This window comes from Motacilla alba, chromosome 1, assembly GCF_015832195.1.
Source record: "Motacilla alba alba isolate MOTALB_02 chromosome 1, Motacilla_alba_V1.0_pri, whole genome shotgun sequence".
Lineage (NCBI taxonomy): Eukaryota > Metazoa > Chordata > Aves > Passeriformes > Motacillidae > Motacilla > Motacilla alba.
In genome coordinates, this window is record NC_052016.1 from 57280089 (window position 1) to 57302476 (window position 22388).

The 22388-nt window shown below is 41.4% G+C and overlaps 2 protein-coding genes across 13 annotated transcripts in view; one reads left to right on the plus strand and one right to left on the minus strand.

The window, feature by feature from the left end:
* LOC119697190 overlaps positions 1 to 4071 on the minus strand; it is a 41282-nt gene extending 37211 nt beyond the window's left edge. For 4 of the 9 annotated variants that reach the window (XR_005255792.1, XM_038127584.1, XM_038127656.1 and 1 more), the window contains exons 1-3: positions 3786 to 3922; positions 2689 to 2773; positions 124 to 1553 (exon numbers count right to left, since the gene is read on the minus strand). Coding sequence is in view for 8 of the 9 variants with exons in the window: in XM_038127584.1 (XP_037983512.1) it covers positions 124 to 1553; positions 2689 to 2691 (1433 nt within the window). In the remaining variant the exon portion in view is untranslated. Of the gene's footprint in view, positions 1 to 123; positions 1554 to 2684; positions 2827 to 3785; positions 3923 to 3959 lie in introns of those variants that run through there. The other 5 variants (XM_038127628.1, XM_038127617.1, XM_038127597.1 and 2 more) reach the window with 5 other exon arrangements.
* A 9295-nt stretch (positions 4072 to 13366) lies between these two features.
* The window catches only part of PDS5B (PDS5 cohesin associated factor B), a 102394-nt gene continuing 93372 nt past the window's right edge, over positions 13367 to 22388 (plus strand). For 3 of the 4 annotated variants that reach the window (XM_038159740.1, XM_038159758.1, XM_038159768.1), the window contains exon 1: positions 13391 to 13531. The gene's annotated coding sequence lies outside the window, so the exon portion shown is untranslated. Of the gene's footprint in view, positions 13532 to 22388 lie in introns of all 4 variants that reach the window. The other variant, XM_038159750.1, reaches the window with a different exon arrangement.

The window sequence follows — 22388 nt, forward strand, 5'->3', positions numbered from 1 at the left end:
AAACTATTGCATTTTAAGAGTGTAATTTACAAACTAAAAAGTTTCCTTAGTGCTTACGGATACATTTAAATTCTTAAAAAATTTTACTTTAATGAACTTGTCAAGCTTTAAGTCTTCACTTACCGAGAAAGTGTGGATTTCCCTGAACCTGGCAGGCCTCTTAAGATTAGAAGCAATTTCTGTGAACAATTGAATTTTTCTTCAGATAACTGCAATGAAGAAAAGTTGTGCATTCCTTCTGTACTGTCAGCTTTTGGATCATTCCAACACTCTTCTCTGGTTTCACAGAAACCATTATTGTGGAGTCCATTCTGATCGTTATTCTCATTCCTGAAGACTTGAGTCACATGGATGTCAGTATGACCAGAATAGTGGGTATTTTGACCAAGCAATGGACCATGACTGTTGATAGCAGTATTTCCATGGTAACTTTCATAAGGAAGTCCCCCATTCTGAGAAGGGGGAACATTTGGGATTTGTGGTGGGGGATCAAATACCTGAAAATGGGATTGATGGTTGAATCTAGGAGGAAAAGGTCCCTGAGGTTTTTTGAAAGATGCTCTAGTCAGCCAAGCAGGTCTGAATTCAGGCACTGAGCAGTTCCAAGTATCTATTTGGCCATTAAAGGTATTTTCACTTTTCCAGGCACATGTTTCCTCAACTAACTGCTGCTCATTGTTTGTTTTGTGACTGTTCTGTTCCCCCAAAGAACACTGTCCATTCTCATAAAATGGGTGTGGACTGCCCAAAAGTACAGGTTGATAATTTTCTTGTGAGCTCCGACTAGAGTTAAACGGAGCGTGTTGTTCTTCAGAAATTACAGTTTCTTTTTCCTGAACATCAGTATCTAAATTTTCATTTTCCAGCTGGTGAATTTCTTTATAGAACTGATCCAGCTGATCATCTATTTCTGGTACAGTGGCAGAAACAGCCTGCATCTTCTTCGCCTCCTTTCTTTTACATCTGTTTTCATATAATTCGTTCTCATCTCCTCCAATGTTCCTACATTCATTGCAATTGCCAGATTTGTCCTGCTGGTTACTTTTGGCAGGCTTGTAAATAGGTCCTATAAAATCTTTGCTTGTAAAGAAGTCTTCATCTGATTGATTTCTATTTACTGAGAATGATGCACTGCTTTTTTCAGTATTATCTTCATCAACATTATTTGTAATAAAAGGGTCCTTCTCTTCTTCAACTTTAGAGTAATTCATTGATGTAAATGGAGGATTTATTTTCTGCACAGTTTCTAAATCAATTGGCTGACTAAGCACTGGATTATTTTCAGGGAGAACTTCATTCAAGGATCCCAAGACACCAGTAGGTATTTTCTCTTGCTTCTGCATTTCACGTTGCCCTTGGTTATCTAAGGCACATGTAGGTATCCAACCATTTGATTTTCTCTCAACATCTGCTTTCTTCTGAGTACCTCTGTTACCATCATCAGGGAGTTTCTCACAAGCCCCTTCTGTTGACTTCATTCTTTTAGAATACGGCTCAATTCCGATTTCATCCTGACACTCCCAGAGCCTTACTGCATTTTCAGCATGAAGCATCTTAGAAAAAAGAATGAATATGTTATCAGCATGCATATTTTTAAAGTAAAGTAAAAAAGCTGAAGTTACTCAGACCTATGACATCACACTGCCCATGGTCACAACTAGAATGTACTCACCCAGAAGAAAAACAGACATCACCTACCACAAGTATGGTTTAAGCTAGACTGCTAAATTACTTATTGCTCATCTCCAGTAAAAAAACGTTAGTGCTGTATCAGTCAAGCAGTCATATTTTATTATATGCCTTAAATAATTTACAAATCATGCTTTTAAAATGTGACTATTTGAAAAATTAATTACATCAACAATCTCTGACCCATCTTACTACGGTTTTCTACTAGCTGTTATTTGCCAAGTGTTTGAAACCTCTTACAAAGATAAGCATATGCCAATTTCCAATGCACAAACTGATGACTGATGATACTCCTAAGACGACCAACAAAAATGCAAATACTTCGATCATGAGGACTGTGAGATGAACCAACTAACTCATTTAACACAAACAGGTTCTGGGTGGCATTTGTAATTTAGAACTAGGCAAGTAAGACTTAAAGTCAAAGCTGCAATCTGTTATTATGGTTCTGGTTTTGGAACTACTAAAGAATTTTGTTAGGAACCAAGACCACTTGCTTGCATGTCTTCTAAAATTAAACACACACATACACACACAAAAATCCCTGTCCCAAACAGATTCTAAGAACTAAACCACTAAGTTCTAGACAGATTCAGAGACAAGCTAGTACAAAGCAACATGGCACTAACCACTATGACATGTCATTATCCATCTATTAGTCTGAATTTCCTGGATTTTGAAGTCTACATAGTATGCAATAAAGAGCAAACACTTCCCCACCAAATAAATGCAGTTTCAAACACAAAAGGACACATTTTTCCTACTGGAAGGTTTATTCTACTGTCTTCTGAAACATTTCAACTTTTCATGAGTAAATATTAACGAAGTACTTTTCTATCCAGGATGCCGTTCATGCTGGATAGGAAAATAATTTTTTTCTTTATCTGAAAAGGATCTGTGGGCAGTATTATGGGAAGATTTGTAAGTAACCATTATCCCAACATGTTCACTAGCAAAACTGCCAAGAAAAAGTGTTACCCTAGGCACTTTCTCACCTACCATCCAAAGGAAGAGAAACCTGCCATTCTCAATCTCAAACTGGCTAAACCAAGGAGATGTTACTGTCCGCACTTGACTTTAGTACCTGGAAGAGAGCATTACTGTTAGAAGGGGAAGAAACATGGCCATGCAACTCTCTCTTCCTCAGAATTGGTACCACGTTCCCTCCTCCTCTCAAGATTCATGTGTTGTATGCATACCTCCAGCTTCTTTGCTCTTCATTTTTGTCTACTAGAAAGCAATTATGACATTACTACTATTCACTGAGTCTGTCCCCATCTAGAAAAAAAATGTCCCTCTGCCTCCACAGTACTGGGGTAAAAAAAGTTACTTTATTAGCTTCTATGCCCTCATCTTCTGGGATGGTGTTTAAGCAGACCCATTTCCTGATGTGGAATTAAAAGAGCAAACATGTGAATACTTGCTGTATGACAAGATCTCCACTGACAGAAAATGCTGCTCTGCGACTGTCCCACATAGGAAGATCCTTTCTTGCTTTTCCCTCACTAACCTTGGAGAGAGTGAAGCTGCACACGAAAGCATATCCGCCTGCGTCCTTGGCGAGGACAGAGCACGTATGCCCAAGGAAAAGGCAGTCTCTCTGACACTCTCACCTCTGGAATAGGGCAAGTCCGGTCTATGTCATTTCTGTAAAGAACTGCTTGTAAGCACTGAATCTGAGCCGGCACACGGGGATGCCAGATTTATTTACCACTTTAACTGACCTGTGAAACATCCAGAAGATTCAATCAGCTAACTAACTCAAGGCCTTGAACTCCACCTGCATAATACCTTTCCCAAACGTAAAACTAAGGCCTATGTGGCGGAACCTACAGACAGGTGAACTGGCTGGCTTTCCTTGCACGGTGGGTACGGCGGTCACGAGGCGCACAGCCCAGAGCCCCCCACATGGCACAGGAGCCGGGGGAAGCAGGCGCTGCACCCACACCGGGCTGGCAGGGGCGTGTCCGAGGCGAAGGCTGAGGAGGAGGGGAGGTCAATCAGCTGTCCCGTCCCTGCTTTCCCCACGGTGCAAATCCCACTCCTCTCCCCCACACACAAACACTTCCCTCAGCGCGGCGCCCTCGTCACACAACCTCAGCAGCCGCCGGCTCCTCCGCGCTGACACCGCCATCCCCACGCCGCCCCTTCCCCGCCCGGCGGCGGCACAGGTCGGTGGCAGCAGCGCTGGTGGCGGAGGAGAAGCGGCTTCCCTTCGCGGCCCGGCCGAGCAGCAGCCGCCTCAGACACACGCGGGGCAGGACACGAACCTCAAGGCCGCGGCTCCCGGCGGCGGGAGAGGCAGCACCTCCGCTCCCCCACGCCCAAAATGGCGCCGCCTCCCGCTGCCCCCTCACCCCGCGCGTGGCCCGCCAGGGGCGGAGCCTTGCCGCCCACGGCGCGCGCTCTGCCTGGCGGGAAGAGCCCGGCTCCAGGCTCAGGGGGTGGCAGTTGTCCCGTTTTACCTTTCTTCGGGGCTCGCTGCTCTCCGTGTCGCGACGTTTGCTTTGGGTGGCATTCTGCTCTGCCACGGAACGTGAGCAGCGTTCCGGTGAGGACTGTCCCTAGTGTAAAAGCCGCCCAAGTTTCTTAGACGTGTGTTGTACTTAAGGTGGATTTGCAACTTTCCCTCCTGCATGTATAAAGTAAAATTTTAATATGACCTCACTACTTCCGCCCCCCCTCCCCCAATCTTGTGATACTATGCAAGGTAAACCATATTTTTCTTAAAAAAAACCCTCACTCTTGTAACAGTAATTCCACAAATTTCATTACTGCACACAAGAGCTTCAGTAAGCCATGTGCTCACTCTAAATACCTGCAATATTTATTCTTTCACATCACCCAAATGGATTATAAAGGTTTAAAAGTAAATAATAAATAAATTTATTATTAAAGTCACTGGAATTGGTTTATGTGCTGTAAATGGTAGAAAGAGAACTGGTCAAATCCACTGGCCAGGCATTTCTTCCAGTTAACCCTGCAACCAAAGCATAGTCTCCCTTCCTGTGCCAGGTGATGGCCTTGTTTCTTTGGAAGGTATGGATGTGTCTTTGGTAGCATTTTAATCTAGATCAGAAGTGAGCTGTTGAAGTGAATCTCCCAGTTTGCCACTATTTTTCATGTGTAGTAGTAATTACGTGCTTCCCTACACAGGCTAAGTCATGCAACACCCAAGCTAGCCATTTAGAGAGAGTAAGAGTGCTGCACATGGACATTTTGAAGGTAATATCTGGAGATCAGAGCTCTCAAGCATTCATGTTGTGTATGTAGTAATTGTCTCAGAGGTATTTAATTTGGGGAGTTCTCCCATTACTTGTACCTAATTAAATAAGGCACATGTTACACCTGGCAGAACCCTAATGTAGTTTTTTCAACCTCATTGAGTATAATGAAATAGACTTTCCCTGATGATCCTCTTACAGCTGCTACAGCTCCTACGTGGGAATCATGTAGCACACGGGAAGTCTCTTGCTTGAGACAAAGCTGCAAATAATTCCCCCATATTCCTTGTCCTGCACTAGGTCATAAAAAAAAGTTCCATTGGAAACGTTGTTAGGAGAAGCTGATACGGTAGGGAAAAGCAGTGTCCAAGAGGTCAAACACTGTAACAGTGAAAATATTTACAAAAAGCATTAAGAAATTACTTTTTTCCTTCGTTTTAAGAGGAGTCTGAATTTTAAAATTTCATTTTTACATATGTTTATGTAGTTACTCAATGCTACCATGTACCACTACTATGTGTCACCCAAACCACGCTTCCTGTAACATGCATCTATGCTTGCAATGGAAGTGTCTCACAGAGGTAAAAAATCTTGGAGTGAGGTAGCGTTATTGCATAGATAAAAGATATGGAAAATTATCTGTTACCATGTTCCTAGACATTTATTACATCACCTTCATATTAGTTGATGAATTGTAGGCTTTAACTGATCTAAGAGAAGAGTGAAAGGAAAATTTTCCACCTTATGTAATCAGATTTTGATTCAGTTTTCCAAGTGACTTGTAAGTATAAGTTGATCTGAACATTACAGATCACATCAATTTATATGCATAAGGGAAATTATTAATGTCCTTTTTTAAAAAAAGATAAGAGTTTTGATGTTATGGAACTTGAGTGTTTGAACTTGCAAATGCAGCATTTTCTCAGAGTAGTTTTTGCATTTGATTTCCTACATTAAAAAGGGAAGATGGCAACTGACCAATTTGGAGGATCATCCTGATTTCTTAATGGTTCACTGGTACAGTTGGTGCTTTAAATGCAATGCAGACTTTTCTGATACTTGTACCAAACTAAGTTGCACTGCTTTCTTCTGCATGGACCCAATTTCAGGTTCTATATGAAAAAAAAGCTCTCAGGTGCAATTTCAAATTACAGGTAAATCACACTAAAATGAAACTACTACCAGAGAAAGTGCTTCTGATACTCTTTCCCGCCCATGGTATTGCCTAATTGCTGTCCTGCCTCCTCTAAACTGGTGGCTTTTGTTCTTGTTTGAGAACTGGGTATTTTTAATAAAAACATCATACTATTCTTTTGTGTATGGAAAGGTTCCCATTAAATTTGCTTCCGGAAACATTTTAGATAAAACTTTCCAAAATAACTCATCATAAAGAAGATAGCTGGCATAAAAATATTAACACAGAAAATTAAATATTTGTTAGTGAAACAATAAATGCCTGTGTTATGCCTTTTAATAGAAAAGATCAGGCAAATTTAAAACGGACAGAGACTCCATCTGTTATTAAAAGAGGAAAAAAAATTATCCAATGGGCACTACTTGAGATTGGCTTTTATGTTTAAGGGTTAATAAGGAATGATTGCTGAATCATTTTGATCTTGTGATCTCGTTATCAGACTTGACATAGCAGAGTGCTTTTTCTTCTTCTAATAACACTTAAATATACCATCTATTTGAGTTCAAGAGGACTAGTTACAGACTTAGATTTAATCGTGCCTCTTTCTAAAGGGCCTTGGGTCATAGATTGTCTTGTCTTTTTACTAAATCTTGTTTGAAAAAGTGAGGCTTCAAGATGATTTAAGAAATACTGTTGCATAATTCTTTGACTTTCTCTCTATCCTTTGACTATCTCTAGGGAGAAATTTTGGTGAACTTTAAGAGAACTGGTTTACTCAACAAACCAGGAATGTTGCTTGCCAAATTGTTTTTCTGAAGCTTTTATATGACAGAGAGGAATTCTGGTATGCAAATGTCACATCAAAGTTTCAGAGGTAAAAATACAGTAAGAGCTTTTTGCTTATTAATTTCTACAGATAATATGGAGGTTTTTACTTTCAAACTTCAACTTGAAAATTAACTTAATAATTAGAGTTTTGATAAAGTTAAATATTTTTACAAATAAAAGAACTAATTCCCGGTAGCCTGCTGGTTATGTGAGATAGGAGTATTATTTTATATAGTCAATAGATTGTAGCAAGTGATGTTTAAGTCGTGGCTAGATTAGTATTTATTTTGACTATGATAAAACTACTTTGTAATTTAAATATTGTTATTTGATTCCCTTCTGGTGCTGGATGAATCATTTTTGAGATAAAAATAGTGGAGCAAGAATAAAAGTAATACCTAGTTAATTTTGGAGGTTCTTGAAACCTTTTATTTAATGATTTTTATCTAAAATCTGCATGATACACAGATTTTTTCTTGACAGTAAGGCACATGTTCTGTGAGTTAAATCTCAAGTGCTACAGCAAAACAGAACTAAAAGAATGGAAGAGATTTAACTTTTAAGACAGAGTGCTCTAGACAATATAACAACTACTGGCCCACAACAAAGCTGAGATTTTGGGTTGTGAAAGCCAGCCAAGGAAACAGGATTCCTGACAAGTCATGTCTTTCAAAGTAGAGCATGGTGAGTTTCTAGGAAGCTGACACTCAAGGTGAAGGTCCATTCACTGCTTAGTCTGTGGGACTCTCTAAATAGCATCTCCCATTTACATGAAAATGAAAGAGACTGAGCATAATGCCTTCAGTTGACCAAAATTCAATGGGACATTAAAGTAAATAGCTTTAAACAGAGGGCAGACAGTGGAATGGTAAAAGGAAAAAGTGTGACTAGAAGAAAGAAAGCACCAGATACAGCAACTAAAAAATATCCAGCATTTTACGGAGGACAATATGTTCAAGTATTAATTGCTTAATATAGTATTATAGTAAATAGTATTTAATATTATAGTAAATATTATACTTACTATTTACTTTACTATTTACTACTACTGTTTAATTTACTATTAAATATTATAGTATAATATTATAGTATAATAATATTTAATGTTTAAGCAAGAGGAAGGAAGTTATCAAACACTATGGAAGTTTAGTGCTAAATGCTTAGTTATGTCCACATTGACATCCTCTCTGTTTGGTCAAATACTTGTTCATTTTAGCCACTCAGCTTTTACCTGAAATTACTTTTATTTCATTTCTTAAAGCTGAACTACTGAGATGCTCACTTTACAGATACAACATACAGTAGAAAGTTCTAAATTTTTTTCCCCATTTTGTTCTGCTAATGCCATTGCTTAAGAATATGTAAGTTATGTACTATCCTCTCCCACCTCCTATCCTACATCTCAATTAAGGATGGAGAGCACTTAAATCAATTCTATGTAACTCAGAGGAGAAAGTAATTTAATTCACTGACAAACTGAGCTAATCACCAGGGAAAGAAAGACTGGTACAGGCTCCCAAAATACTAATTCACTACTGTATTCACTACTGTCATACCTATCTGCAAGGCACCAAGGGAAGAATAAATTTTTCCCATTACTAGTGTAACTTTTTAGATGCTGGCTTTAGATGCTGGCTTCCCATTACTACTGTGATTTTTGATATGCTGGTTTCCATAGGTTATATTCATGCTATATTGTAGGAATACATTGTGCAAATATGGTCAGCAAAAACATTCCGCAACATTTAGCTACAAAACAGCTGTTAAGTCATACTAGAATTAAAAAAAATCTATCCAAAAAAACCCAATAACAAATTTGTTTTAGAAGATGTAAGGTTTGTGTATTAATGCTCTCTAATCTATTCCTATCAGATGGCAAGATGGTTTGATTTGTTGAGTTTAAGCACAAAGGATGCCCTGGTTGATAGCAAAATATGCACCATCACTTCCTGACTGCAGTGAAGAGACTGATTCTGTTTTAGGACATTAAAAATCTAAATTATGTTTTTGCTTCTGTGGCTACTGTAACATGAAGCATTTTATTGTTCTCTTCCCATGCATGTCTCCAACTAGGCAATGACCTCTTTAGGAAGAAGTCAGAGATAAAGATAAGTCTACAGCTGATTTGTGAGGACATGTTTTGTGAGGGGGTAATGCTTCTTGCTTTAATAGACTGACTTACTTTACTAGGTCATTTAATCTTAATGGTGTCCCAGTATAGCTATTAACTATTTAATGAAGAAAGCAAACGAGTAGGTGGAGTTAAAGGCTTTCTGCGGTCCTCACCCTGAAGAATAACATCACCTCTTCATATCCTCCCTAGTTTTGTTCTTGTTGGTTTTGGTTTGGTTTGGTTTGGTTTGCTTGTTTTTGTGAAATTCCATATAGTACTTAATGACTCTTGTCTTCCTGTTAAAAAACAGCCCCAAGACAGGCACAAATAGGTATTTTTGGTAGAGTCAGACTTGTTAGCACTAAGATGAAAGTAGTACATGTAAACTTCAAAATTTATATTGCACATATATTGAAGCTAATAGATTCTGAGCATCACTGTCTTATTCAGCTGTTTGATTTTTGTTTACAAGGAGACAGTGTTGGAAACAGCGCACATACACAGACAGTAAGAGTCTAAAAATTCCAGTCATCTAAAGTCACTATTTCCATGTGGCTTCCTTGCAAATTACCTAAGAGACATATGAGATACTAAAATTAGTTGCAAAGTTAACTCATGTTCATAATATTATCAGCTATTTAGTTGAAGAGGAACACCAATAAATGAGTAAGTTTTTCTTTCTCTGAGACAAATCATTACACTTGCAAGTAGAAAGCCTCCTGCCTACATGTCAAAGGCCCCTTCCAGTGTAAAGGGCCCAGTATATAAATTACATATATTTAATCTGAATTGTTTTGCTAGTCAATACTTTTGATGCAATTGTTTTAGAGTCCCAATTAAAAGAGAAACAGAGGGAAGTATCTATGCTGGAAACAAAAGTATCGTTTTCACAAACCTGATATTACCTTGACTGTTGTTTGTACTTACACTGAAAGGCCAATACCATAGAAGAGTGTGATCACAGGGCCAATGGATAAAGACAATGTGTTAGGAAAGGGCCAGTGTAGTTTCTGTGAAGGGAGATAGTGACACAATCACAGACTTCCAGCAGGTTTGTGAGTCAGGAAGTGCGTGGACAAGGACAAACCAGGGAACATACTTGTATTTTTAAAGAGCGTTTGTGCAGCTTTCTTACTAAAAGTTGTCAAACAAAATTTTCGTGGAATTAAAGTAAATGTCCTATGCTGAGTTGGAAATATGGTTGAAGGATGGAAGCAGAGAGTACTTTTGGTTACTTTTTAAGGTGAGAAAAGTTAGCAAATCTCTCTCCCAGAAGTGTTTGGGCTTATGTTGTTTTATGCAACAATCTTTGATTTTCATTAATAACCCAGAAAAGAGAATGCACACGGAATGATACTTGCAGGATGCTAAACTCTTTCAGGTAATCAGATGCTGTGTTTGTGTAAAGAACTCCAGAAGGCCTCACAAAAGCGGGTGGGTAAAAAGATAGGCTTTGAGAAGTAAATCAGTGTAAGGTAAAACATAGAATTACTTGTCAAACCTGGAAGTCTAAGTTCATGAAATATTGAAGTTGCTGATGTCAGCTCTCTGAAATCTTTGACTGAAAAAAAAAAAAAAACAAAAAAAACCAAACCCTAAACAGAGATATAAGGTGTCATCCGGAATAGAACTGAGAGCAAGACAGGAGACAGTTCGCTGCTCTGAGGGAAATCTCAATGTACTCCTATCTTGTGTGCAGTGCACAGTTCTGATCTGCAAGGACATAACAATTTTAAAGAATGAATTGAGAAAGATAACTAAAATGATTCAAGGGGAGAGATTGTCAATCTGATAAAGTAGGGACTAAAACGCCCTTGTCAGTGCAGTCTTCTGTTTTCACACAACGTTTTTACAGACAGAAGGCTGTGAGCAGAATACTGCTGTGTAAGAGTGTTCTTTGACTATGTTCATCATTGTCACTCAAACACTGAGATGTGGAAAGTGTCTTCAGCACACACAATCTGGATTACAAGTCTTCTGGGGAGCAACTGAAGGAACTGGGGTTGTTTAGTCTGGGCAAAAGGAGGCTGCGGGGGTCTTATTGCTCTCTGCAACTGCCTGAAGGGAGGTTGTAGTAAAGAGAGGATCACTCTCTTCTTCCAAGTAACAACTACCAGGAAAAGTGGAAATGGCTTCAAGTGGCGCCAGTGGAGGTTTAGAATATTAGGAAAAATTTCTTCACTGAAAGGGTGGTCAAACACTGGAACAGGCTGTCCAGGGATGTGGTGGTGTCAGCATCCCCAGAGATATTTAGAAGACATGTAAATGTGGCCCTTGGGGGCACGGTTTAGTGGTGGATTTGGCCGTGCTGAGTCAGTGGTTGGGCAGAGAGATCTTAAAGGTGTTCTTCAACCTTAAATGATTCTATGATTCTGTGTAAAAGATCTGGTCTTGGAAGTTCTGTGGCAGTGACATTCCTTATATGTCCTACTGCAAGCAAAATATTTATTTTGCACAAATATTTTAAATCTTTCTCAAGTATACTCTTTCTGTAAGTAACACAACTTGCCTACGCTTCCAGGAGGTGGCAAATCCCCTAAAATTTAGCAAGGCTGTTTAGAGTCACCTGCTCCATGAGAGATGCAACATTTCTCGTGGGGAAGGCTGAGCCTGCCCTCGGGACACAGCCAGGGCTGTCACCGCTTGAACTGTACAGCTGTGGGAGCGCATGGAAAAGGGGGTAGGTGCGTGTTGCCCTCTCCCGTAGGCAGAGCGTTGGTTCCCGGCACTTTCCAAGGCGGTGAGCGCGGGTGAGCGAGCGGCGGTGGCGGACGGGCTCCCTCCGCAGGGCCGCGGGAGCCACTGCGGAACCGAGACGGGGTGGGAAAAGGACGAGTGAAGAAAGAGCCACCTCTAAAATGCCGATTCCCAAAGTCGTGAAGGGTCTCGGTGCGGGCGGGAAACAAGGGCGGAGCGTGCCTGGGGGAGGTCCCGTTATTCAGCGCCCTGTCCCGCTCTGAGGGGCGTCCGCCGCTCCTGGCGTCCTGATCAGGCGCTGGAAGTGGTGCTGCTGTGACCTGCTCCATCAGAAAAACGAAGCAACTCGGAGCAAAACGGAGTATCTCAGCGCCCTGCTTACTTTTACAGTCAGACGCTAGGGTTTGCAATTTCAATAGCAGCGTTAAGAGAGTTCAAAAAGTGTTTCAGTTTTCTGGTGCTTTGTAAGTATCCTTGCACACAGCTGCAAGTGCTCCACTGGGAAAGGATGTGTCCCCCAACCTAAGGCTTTATACTCGGTGAACCTAGATAGACAGCAATGGGGTAATTGAGGGGATATTGTTCAACCTGCATCAAAAAGTTATATCTTGACTCCAAGTCCAGGATCCTTCCCAATATAAAATTGTCAGACAAATCTTCCTCTCTTTTATGTCTCTTTTTTTTTTTTTTTTTTTCCCCAGAAGGAGTGGACCAGATATAAGTCACTGGGGAAAAAATACAAACAAGGGGAGTTTTGGGGGGGTGAAAAGTGATTTGTATATAATAGTTCTGGTTGGGCTGTCATAGTCTGCATTAGACAATGAAGTAGTTTAGCACTGAACAAAGATAAGGCATGCCCGGTACAACGTACTAGCTAGTTCAGAAAGCTTGAGAGGACCTTCTGAAAGATTTAAACCACTAGTTACAATGTATTGGCTAACAGTCTGCCGAAGTGTGTTTCTCACACTGGACAAAGCCGTGGGTATATTTCAGCAGATCTGTTAAGTGTGATTTATGTTCTTTGAATCATAATCTTCTAAACACTTACAAGCTGTCCTGATGCATCAGGAGATTCTTCTTCCAGAAGGTGGTCAGGCCATGGAGCAGGCTCCCCAGGGAAGTGGTCACAGCACCAGCCTGCCAGAGTTCAAGAAGAGTTTGGACAATGCTCTCAGGCACATGATGTGACTCTTGGGGATGGTGCTGTGCAGGGCCAGGTGTTGAACTCATGGGACGAGCCTCATGGGTTCTTTTCAACTTATTCTACGATTCTACAATAAATGAAGCCTTTTAGCTGTGGTGGCGATGAGAAGCCACATTGCTTTTCTGTTTGAGTTTTCCTGTAAGGGCACCCCTCAAACTCTTGCACTCCCTGAAGCAAGAGCAAAGGGCTAGATGAGTGACTTACCCTACTTTTTCTGCTCTTTCTCCGCAGTGGAGCGACTTAATTCCTTATTTTTTTCACAACAATCCTTTAGTAAGTCGTCGTTTCGGGGAAGCGCTTGCCTCAATGGCCCACAGAGCGCACCTCAGCGGGAGCCGGCCCGGGCCCACCCTCAGCCCTGGCCGGGCCGCGGGTGCTGGCCGCGCGGGCCGGCAGGGGGCGCTGCTGCCCCGCGCTGGCCGCGCTCGCTCCCCTCGGCGGTTCCATTGGAGCAGCCGGAGACGAGTTGGCGCCATTTTGAAGCCGGCAGGGGGACCGGGGCGAGCTGCGGAAGGGGAGGGGGCTGGCGGCGATTGGCTGCGGCGGCGGCGGCGGCGGCGGCAGCGCCTCTCCGAGCCCGGAGCGGCGGCAGCGCGGAGCGGACCCGCCTGCGACCAGCGAGGCGAGGCGGCTGCGAAGGGGTAAGGAGCGCGGCACCTCGCCCGCGGCTACCCCCACCCCGTCCCCGCTCCATTTTCCCTTCCCGGGGGTGTGAGGGGCGCCCGCCCGGACCGAGCTCCGCGGCCAGCGCTGGAGGGGGACGGGGAGTAGAGGGGGAGCGGGAGGGCAGAGCTCCCCCTGGCCCGTGGCGGAGCTCCCCCTTCCCATCCCCCTCGCCCCTCCGCGGGGCTGCTCCCCTCCCCCCTTTTCCGTGGCCGCCGTCAAATACTAAATTTTCCCCCCCTCCCGCGCGGCACCCCGGGCGATGGGGTGACCTTGGCTGGGGTGCGCGGGGGCCCGGGAGTCACCCCCTCGCCCCGGTGGCCCGGCGGGCGGTGTCGCGCCCAGCGCTGGTGGCTCCTCGCGGCGCGAAGTGGCGGGGAGGGGGGGCGGGGAGGCTGCTCGCCCGTGGCTACGAGTGAGTGAGTGAGTGTTCGCGGCTTCCCGGGTGTCCCTTTCCTCCCTGCCCCGGGCGTCCCCTCCCTCCGTGCCTGCCCCGGGCAGCCGGCCTGGTCCCCGCTCCGCGGGACAGCACGGGGCTCCCGCCGCCCCGCGCGCCCGCTGCCCGGGCTGAGCGCGGGGACATCCCCGTCCCCTCCCCGCCCGCTTCGGTCTCTCCGCGCCGCACTTCGCAGTGCTCCTCAGCGGGAAGAGCTGCCGGGGACCGCGGTGTGCTGGGTCCCTACTTGTGTGCGAGCCCGGTTCTTTCACGCTGGCTTAGCTTTTTTTTTTTTTTTTTTTTTTTTTTTTTTTTTTTGCCCCCTTCCTTTCCTCCTCTTTCTTTTTCCCTCCCACTTTGCATCAGGCTCTGTTAGGAAGCGCTCGAGAAGGGAGGACGGGGGGGAGCTGTGGGGAGGGGGGGGGGGGGCGGTTGCCGCCGCTTGGTAGATGGAAAACTATGAATTTTACATCTGAATTGCCAGATGGAGAATGGTTAATTTATAGGTTATGTATTGTTTACGTTGAGAGCCTCCGGTCAGGAATTTAGGTCCGTAACTTCATCCTGCTGCAAATAAATCACTATCTGTTCTTTAAAACAAATCAACAATTAATGACGGTGAGCAGTTCTGGAAAATTAAACTGCAGCAGATCAGCTCCTACTGAGCTGGATTTTGTCTTGCTAGCCTTATTCCGACTTTTATGCATGCTTGCTGCGCGGTTGCTTTCTGAGAGCTGTGATTATTTAGTTAGGCGTTGTGTTTTCCCATTTAACACAACTGCTGAAGCGTTCTCGTGTTGGTCTTTGTTTTGTGCTTGCCGGGTAGGTGCTTTGGCTGTAATTGATTTCTCTTCGCTGGGGATGGATTGGATGGAGTAGAAGGAGTGTTGAAAATTTGAGTGGCTTTATAGTTGAAAATGAGTGTCAAATCACGTTTTTGGAAGGGAGTAAGATGACATGCATTCTTTCAGGTTTTACCCTTTCACACTAGTGGAGTTGTTCAGTTTTCGGGTGATAGAAATTTTGCCTGGTATGTTTTGTATGTAGTATAGATATGCTAGATATACCGTGTAAAGTAACTCCTCAAGAAGAAGTGAAAGAGCTGAATGTATGCCATGCTCAGGCCACCTGAAAGAAGACTGACAGTGACAGGCCATCAGGTAAGGTGGTTTAGCAGAGGTGTGTGTATCCTGTTCATCACAGTGTTTGAAACGGTGCACTGCTGGAGAAAGTGGTTTAGTACTTTAGCACTTGCATGACATCTTGTGTCTGTGTCTGAAGCAAGGTTGGACTTAATTATTGTAGGGTTGGGGAGGTGTGATGTGTCTGGGTGGGGTGTGGTGTTTTGTTTGGGATTTTTTATATAGATACAATGGGGTATTTGCCTATGCGTTTCTTGCATCCTCTTTACTAGTTAGTATACAGACTGGGTAAACTATGGTTCACTTTTTGATGAAACAACTAGATAAATCGAAATGGAAAAATCATATGTTTAGCACTTGTATGCAACTTCTTTTTTCTCTTGTAAATAATGAATTTAGACTTCATCTAACATGCTTACTTATGGACTGAATTTGAGCATGTCACCTAAGTCATTATTAAGCTGTAATTAACCATATAAAAGCCAACTGTCATTGCTGGCATTTGGAAAAGCACAGTAATGAAATATGGGCATAACCTCAGGCATTATCCATTTTTATCTGTAGAACAGGAGGTTCTGTTTACCTCCTGTAAATTGGGAGAGATACATTTTCTTTTGGGATATGTTGCTCTCTACTAGGCTTTCAGGTTATGCCTTTTTCCTCTCTTCCTTCACTCACACAATTTATAGTCTAAGAGAAGAGTAAGAGGGTGTATGTGTACATATGGGTATAAGTCTTCTGGCTTAGTAAAGGATTTTTGTTTAAAGATGTTTGGTGTTAATGGGTTTTATTTCTTTGAACCTGAATTGGGAGAGGTGATAAAGACTACTTGTTGCACAAAGGAGAATTTTCATGGGAGCAACAAATAAGAAAATGTGAGGCTGAACAGTAAAAGCATGCAAAATTGGAGATGGAGGGAAAATGTGATACTGCAACTCATTATTTTTCCCTATCCCGTTATATTGCTTGCCCCAAATATTATGCCAAGAAAGAGGAAGGTATGTTTTTCCTACTGCCTTCAGAGAAGTTTCTTTTTTAGAATCAAAAAGTAGTTCTGATATGTGGAATATTTATCTTATCACTTGTCAGTATCATTCTTCTTTTAACAGATACCTAAAGTAGTGGTCGTTTTACTCTTAGCACAAAATGTCAATACTGCAATCTGAAATAATCTTTGGATAGACTGAGAGAATATTGGAGGCTTTCAGTCAATTCTGAAACTAGGTGGTAAGGGAAAACTGAGGAAACTTTTAAAAGGTGTGTTAGTGTGATAGTGCTTGCTGGTGAAGTGTGTTAATTTTCTAGATCTGTAGGCCCTCTGGATGGTCTGAACAGCACTGACAGATCTGGGAAGGAATCAAAGCTTTCAAGGAATTATAAAACATATGCTTTAAAAAAAGAGAGTATTTTCTTTCCCTCAGAGATTGAACATCTAAAAGACAAGGCTATGCATGTATATAAATTACATACCTCTTGCTTTTCCATTGGTAGCCTATTCAGTTGAATGTAGTCTTGTAGAAAAGCTGAGGTGTTTTTTAATCTGCTTAGCTCTGTTAATAAGAACAAAACTTAATATAGTTCTGTAAAGAAAAAAATAAGAAAAAATTATGAAAAGTGAAGCGCATGAATGAAAATTAACTTTGTTATTTTAGGAAGTTAGTGGTTTGTTTCAAAACCTCTTTGGAACATTAAGGATTCCACAATAAAAAAAGCTGTTTATGTGAATATTTGCTGTAACAAATCCAACTTGAAAGAATTCAATGAAATACAAGCAATATTTTCATTTCTAGGAATCAAAATGTTAACACCTCCGTTCTTTTTAAAGGTTGTTACTGTCTGTCTCAGTATATTCTGCTTTTCAGCCTTTTCTAAAGTGTGAAGAAGTCCCTGTAGTAGGTTCTGAGGATTAAGACCTCTATTACTTTGTTCCTCTCTGTGGAATTTACTCTTTTGCATCCAACCTCAAGCACTGGAAAAACATTCTGCTTGTTTAATACTGCCTGATCTTTGGTTCTATTTTTTCAGCTCACAACGACTTAGGTATTAATATGCTTCAAGAAATAATAATAAAAAAGTGCCATACCTCATTGGGAGCAGATGGGGATGTTTGTACTAATCATCTTGTGTCTGTCACCATTTATACGGGAGTACCGTAACTAGGGATCAGGACCCCATCTGGGGTTTTCTAATTCAGACCCTCTTCTTTAAAGATCGGTTCCAGACAATACTAACTCTGTGTACTTTTTCTCTGACTTAATTAGGAATCCTGGTGAATGTTTCTGCTGCTGAAATGAGATGCTTTACTTTCATGCTTTTTAATGGACAAAAAAAGACATGAAGTTAGCAGTCAAAAATGTTATTGTCTTAATTGCTTCCATTGTAGTCTCCTAAACTACAAATTCATAGAACATAGAATGGTCTGGGTTGAAAGGGACCTTGAAGATTATATAGTTTGAACTGCCCTGCCATGGACAGGGAACCTTCCACTCGACCAGGTTTCTCAGGGCCCCATCCAACCTGTCCTTAAACACTTCCAGGGATGGGCATCCACAAACTCCGTGGGCAGCCTTTTCCACTGTCTCACTACCCTCAGAGTAAAGAACTTTTCCCCAATATCTAATCTAAACCTACTCTCAGTTTGGAGCCAATCCCTCTTGTTCTGTCACTGCGTGTTCTGGTGAAAAGTCCGTCCGTCTTTCTTGTAGGCTCCCTTCATGTACTGGAAGGTCACAATTAGGTCAGCCTGAAGTCTTCTCTTCTTCAGGCTGAATAATCCCAATTCTCTCAACCTTTCCTCATAGGAGAGGTGGTCCATACCTCTAATCAACTTTGTGGCCCTCCTCTGGATTTGCTGCCTGATGTCCTTCCTGTGCTGGGGACAGGAGTCTGTAGCTCTTTTAAAAAGTATTTGATTCAGCTAAAATGTGATAACCTAGGAAGTGACTCTTGAGAAGGTGGTTGTCTGCAGCTTCTGCCAAAGCAGTCTTTGGTTGTCTCTGAGACATCTCAGTATATCCACATTGTACCTCACTTCAGTGTCAAAAACCTTCATCCTGAAAGTCTTAGAAAGAAAGGGAACCAATAAAAAACTACTGAAAGGAAAAAACCAACCAACCAAAAACCTAATAGTTAACCTCAGTAAGCAGAAACATACTGCTCATGAGGAAGCCCTGAAAAAAATTAAAATCAAAACTTCGTGTATGAAATCTTTGGGCCACCTTGAGTTCGACTGTTCACTTCTGTTATTACTGCTTTGTTACTTAGATGTACATTCCAATGAAGGTAATCAGATTTCTACGAAATCTTTGTCACCACATATGTTAGGTTTTTGTTTTTAACAAAAAATAATTGAATTGTTGTCTGTGATGAGAATTGAGCAGAAGACCCTTCATGGAAACTTGTGATTACATTTAGTTTTTTTTTTAATTTTTTTTTTTTTTTTCTGCATCTGTCTATGCAAAATTTCAAAGACTTTTCTTGGGGAAAATGTACAGAGATGCTAGGCAGCTTGCCATTAGGTATGATATTTTCTCTAATAATTTTGTTGGTTTTGTTTCTTGGCAGCTCAGGATGTAGCATTATTGTAGTTCCTGAGCACAGAAACAAAGTGTATGGAAGTAACTGTTGCTTTTTGTGTCATCACTTTGTGAAAATGTATGTGACTATGTATGTGGACAGTCCAAGTGCTACCCAGTGCTTTTCAAAAGTCTAAGTGAGACAAATTCACCCAATTAATGGTACAAAATAAAGTCTACAGTTGCTTTTCTTCCTCTGAGTATGAACTGATCAGAATAAGGCTGTAACTTTTGCTTTCCTGGGTTTTCAAAATGAAAGAAGCCCATGATAAACTCTTCGAAAGAGTTGTGAGGAAGTTTTTCAAAGGGACAGCAAACAGGAGATGCATTTTGTCTTCCATTTGCCCAGCTTGGATAATGCAATTTGTAATTCCTTCAGTTGCAGAAATGCTTCCAAGAACTAAGAAAAAAGATTTTGATGCATGCATTTTTGGGAATAAATATTCTGCAAAAAATTTTAATAGCTGGCTGATCTGTACTTTGAGAATGTGAAACACTTTGAAAGTTTTCCCCAAAGTTACAAATGTTGCCTGTAGTAAGTTCTCCACTAGGTTGTCCATACTGCATTTTGTATATAGATATAAAAGCACATTTAATGTAACTTTTTATTTTGTAATAGGCCATTTCCCCCTAAATCTTCTGTATTACTTACAAAAAAGCTTTAAAACAGTATTAAAATTGCAAATTGTTTTAAAAATGGTTAACAGTTTAAATTAATTTTTGTCCTTCTAAGTATATGTTATCGTCGTCTTTAGTTATAATGTGTTGGGGTATTTTCATCCCACTGTATTTAGGAGTTAGAACTGCATATCAAAGTTGGCGCACATATTTTCCAAAAGCTCGAAAATGTGAAATGAATTGACAGGGGACTGTGGGAAGGGAGAAGCATATCTAGTAATTTGAATGTTTGAATGTCACTTTGGGATACTGGAATTCATTCTTTCTGTCAGTTTCTTGTGATCCCAGGCAAGTCTGTTAAAACCAAACTTCCCACAAGAGCTTATTAGTAGTGCATTGATTTCCTGGGAGACAGGCTCTAGACCCAGACTTCTGCTTGGCTCAACAGATGCTTTAGTTTTAGATGCAGCGCTAGATAAATTGGCATACTTTTAAAGTTGTGTCCTAAATTCCTCCTCCTAAATTCCTGTATAGGCAAAATTGGTTGCTAGTTCTTAAACTTCAGTTGTATCTTGGGTTAGTAATCTATGAAACGAGACAAATAACTATTTTTTATGAAAAATTAGTGAAAGTGTTGCAAAAACAAGTTAATTTTTATGGCGCGCTAACATAGTACAGCCATGAAACCTTACAAAAGCCCAGTAAGTAATTAAGTCTCTTCAGAGTGTGGCTTAAATAGACTGTAATAAGGGACACACAACATTATAAGGAGAAAATTGAATAACTTCTTTGCTTTGAATGAAAAAGAAATCCTATGATGTGGAAAAAAAGTAGTGAAGGATCAGGTGTATCAGCTCCTTTGTGTGTATTCTCTTTAATATTGTGGAAGAAACTTTAATTCTGTTTCTTAACTCTTTATAAATGATTTTAGAACTATTTCTGTATTTTCATTCCTTTTTAATTGAATGTAGTAAACAAATTCACTGTATGGATGTCCTTCTGTCAGTCTTTAGGTTGTAACCTTTAACTTTGTATCCATGACTAATTGATGGAATGCTGTTAGTAGCAATAAGTGTTTCTCTTTTAGCAGCTTTAAGTGGGGTGAGATATGAGAGCTTTTCAGTGGATTCTTGCAAGTATTTGTTATTGATAGAAGGGCAGTGTAACGTGGTGTTTGCACACTGTATGCTCTGGAAAGAACTGAGATCTGCTGGGGCTGCATTCTCCTCCTGCCAGCGGCAGCTGATCTTTCTATTCTGATCTCTCTTTAGTGACTTCTCTGCCTAGTTTGTCCTCATACTTCTTGAGCTTCCTGTCCTTCATTGTACAATGTATTTCCTCTCTCACCTTTTTCAACACGTCTTAGGCTTTACAGGATCATAGAATAGAAAAGGTTGGAGGGGACCACTGGAGGTCATCTAGTCTAGCCCCCGCATTCCTTGGGACTGTGTCCTGATGGCTTTTGAATGTCTCTGGGGAAGGAGACTTCACAACTTGTCTAGGCAGCCTGTTTCAGTGCTCAGTCGTCCCTATGAAAAAGGAGTTTGTCTTCAGATGGAACTTTGTGCATCAGTTTCTGCCCATTGCCTCTTGTCCTATTGCTCGGCACCACAATGAAGAGCCTGGCTCCATCCTCTTGATGCCCTCCCTTCAGATGCTTATGTAACTTGTGCATTTTAGGAACTTCAAGGCTGATAGGGTGTGTCAGCTGTGGTGTATGGCAGTGGGGCTTGGCTTCTTTCAGATTTTTGTGTGTGTTTTGTTTCTATTTTTTCCATTTTTTCCCCTTTTGCTTCCCTCTCTCATTAATTTTGCTTCTTGGTTGAATGCCTTTCGTGTAATCCCTAAACTTTCTAGTCCCTTTGTCTGATAGAGCTTGTTGGTCCGTCTTAGTAGAAGTGTGTCCAGACCTCAGCTGTTTCTCTGGTAAGCTGAGCTTTTTGTCTTAATTAAGACAGACTACTCTTGAACTGAGGATCTGGCTGAGGTGTGAACAAATCCAGCTTTTTGTGCTAAAGAAACAGCAACATCTGGCTGTAAGCAGACAGGTGGATTAGTGATGGATTCAGTTGTCAGCAGGATTTACCAGATGTGTTTGTTAGTCTGGTTTGGCTATGTGAACCTTCCAACATCAGGGGAATAAGGAGAGAGCAATGAGCAGTTCTTGTGTGTGCATGAAAAGTTCTCGTACCTTTAAGTAATAGGTAGAAACTTTCTGAGCTGTTGTACCATGATTGTATGCTTACAGTCATAGTGCAAGCACCTATATTTCTTTATTAATAATTTAAAACTTCCTCCTTTCAGTTGAAAATGTCCTTTTAAAATGAATAAGCATTAGTTTCCTATAGGTGTTACTTATGTCCTAGTGGTTTCTATTTATGGAACACAATCCAGTGGGGAGTGTATACAATTTTTCATCATTGTTTTTGATTTGTTTCTTGGTTAATGGTCTCCTGGGTAGGAGGAGAGGCCTTCTTGGGGAGTGGGTTACCGGGTACTGTGAGGCAGTGACACATCTGGTAAAATGAGCTCCATGTCCTTACTGCACATCAGCACAGATCTGAGCCTGACGGAAGCACAGCTCACACAGTGATGCACGCCACGAGTTTGTTTGACATTGTGCAGCAACTGTGGCATAGAACTGTAGAAATTCTCAAGCTGGAAGGACCTCCTAAGGGTCATTAAGTCCAACTCCCTGCTCCACACAGGACTACCTAAAACTAAATCATATAATTAAGAGTGTTGTCCAGATACTTCTTGAACTCTGACAGGGGTGACCAATCACCTGTCAGTGAAGAACCTTTTCCGAAAGTCCGATCTGAACTTCCTCTGATGCTGCTTCATTCTATCTCCTTGTGTCCTAATGGGAGTGATGAGCTGCAACTGAAGGATAACTAAATATTATACAGAAAACAAACCAGAGTTTGTGAATATACTATCAAGAAAGTTGACATAGCTGTACATATGCTCCTGTTTATACAAAAGACAGGACTAAAATGTACTATTGTATGTAAATTTCTGGAAGTGGGATACAAAGAAGATAGAGAGAGACTCCACTCAGTGG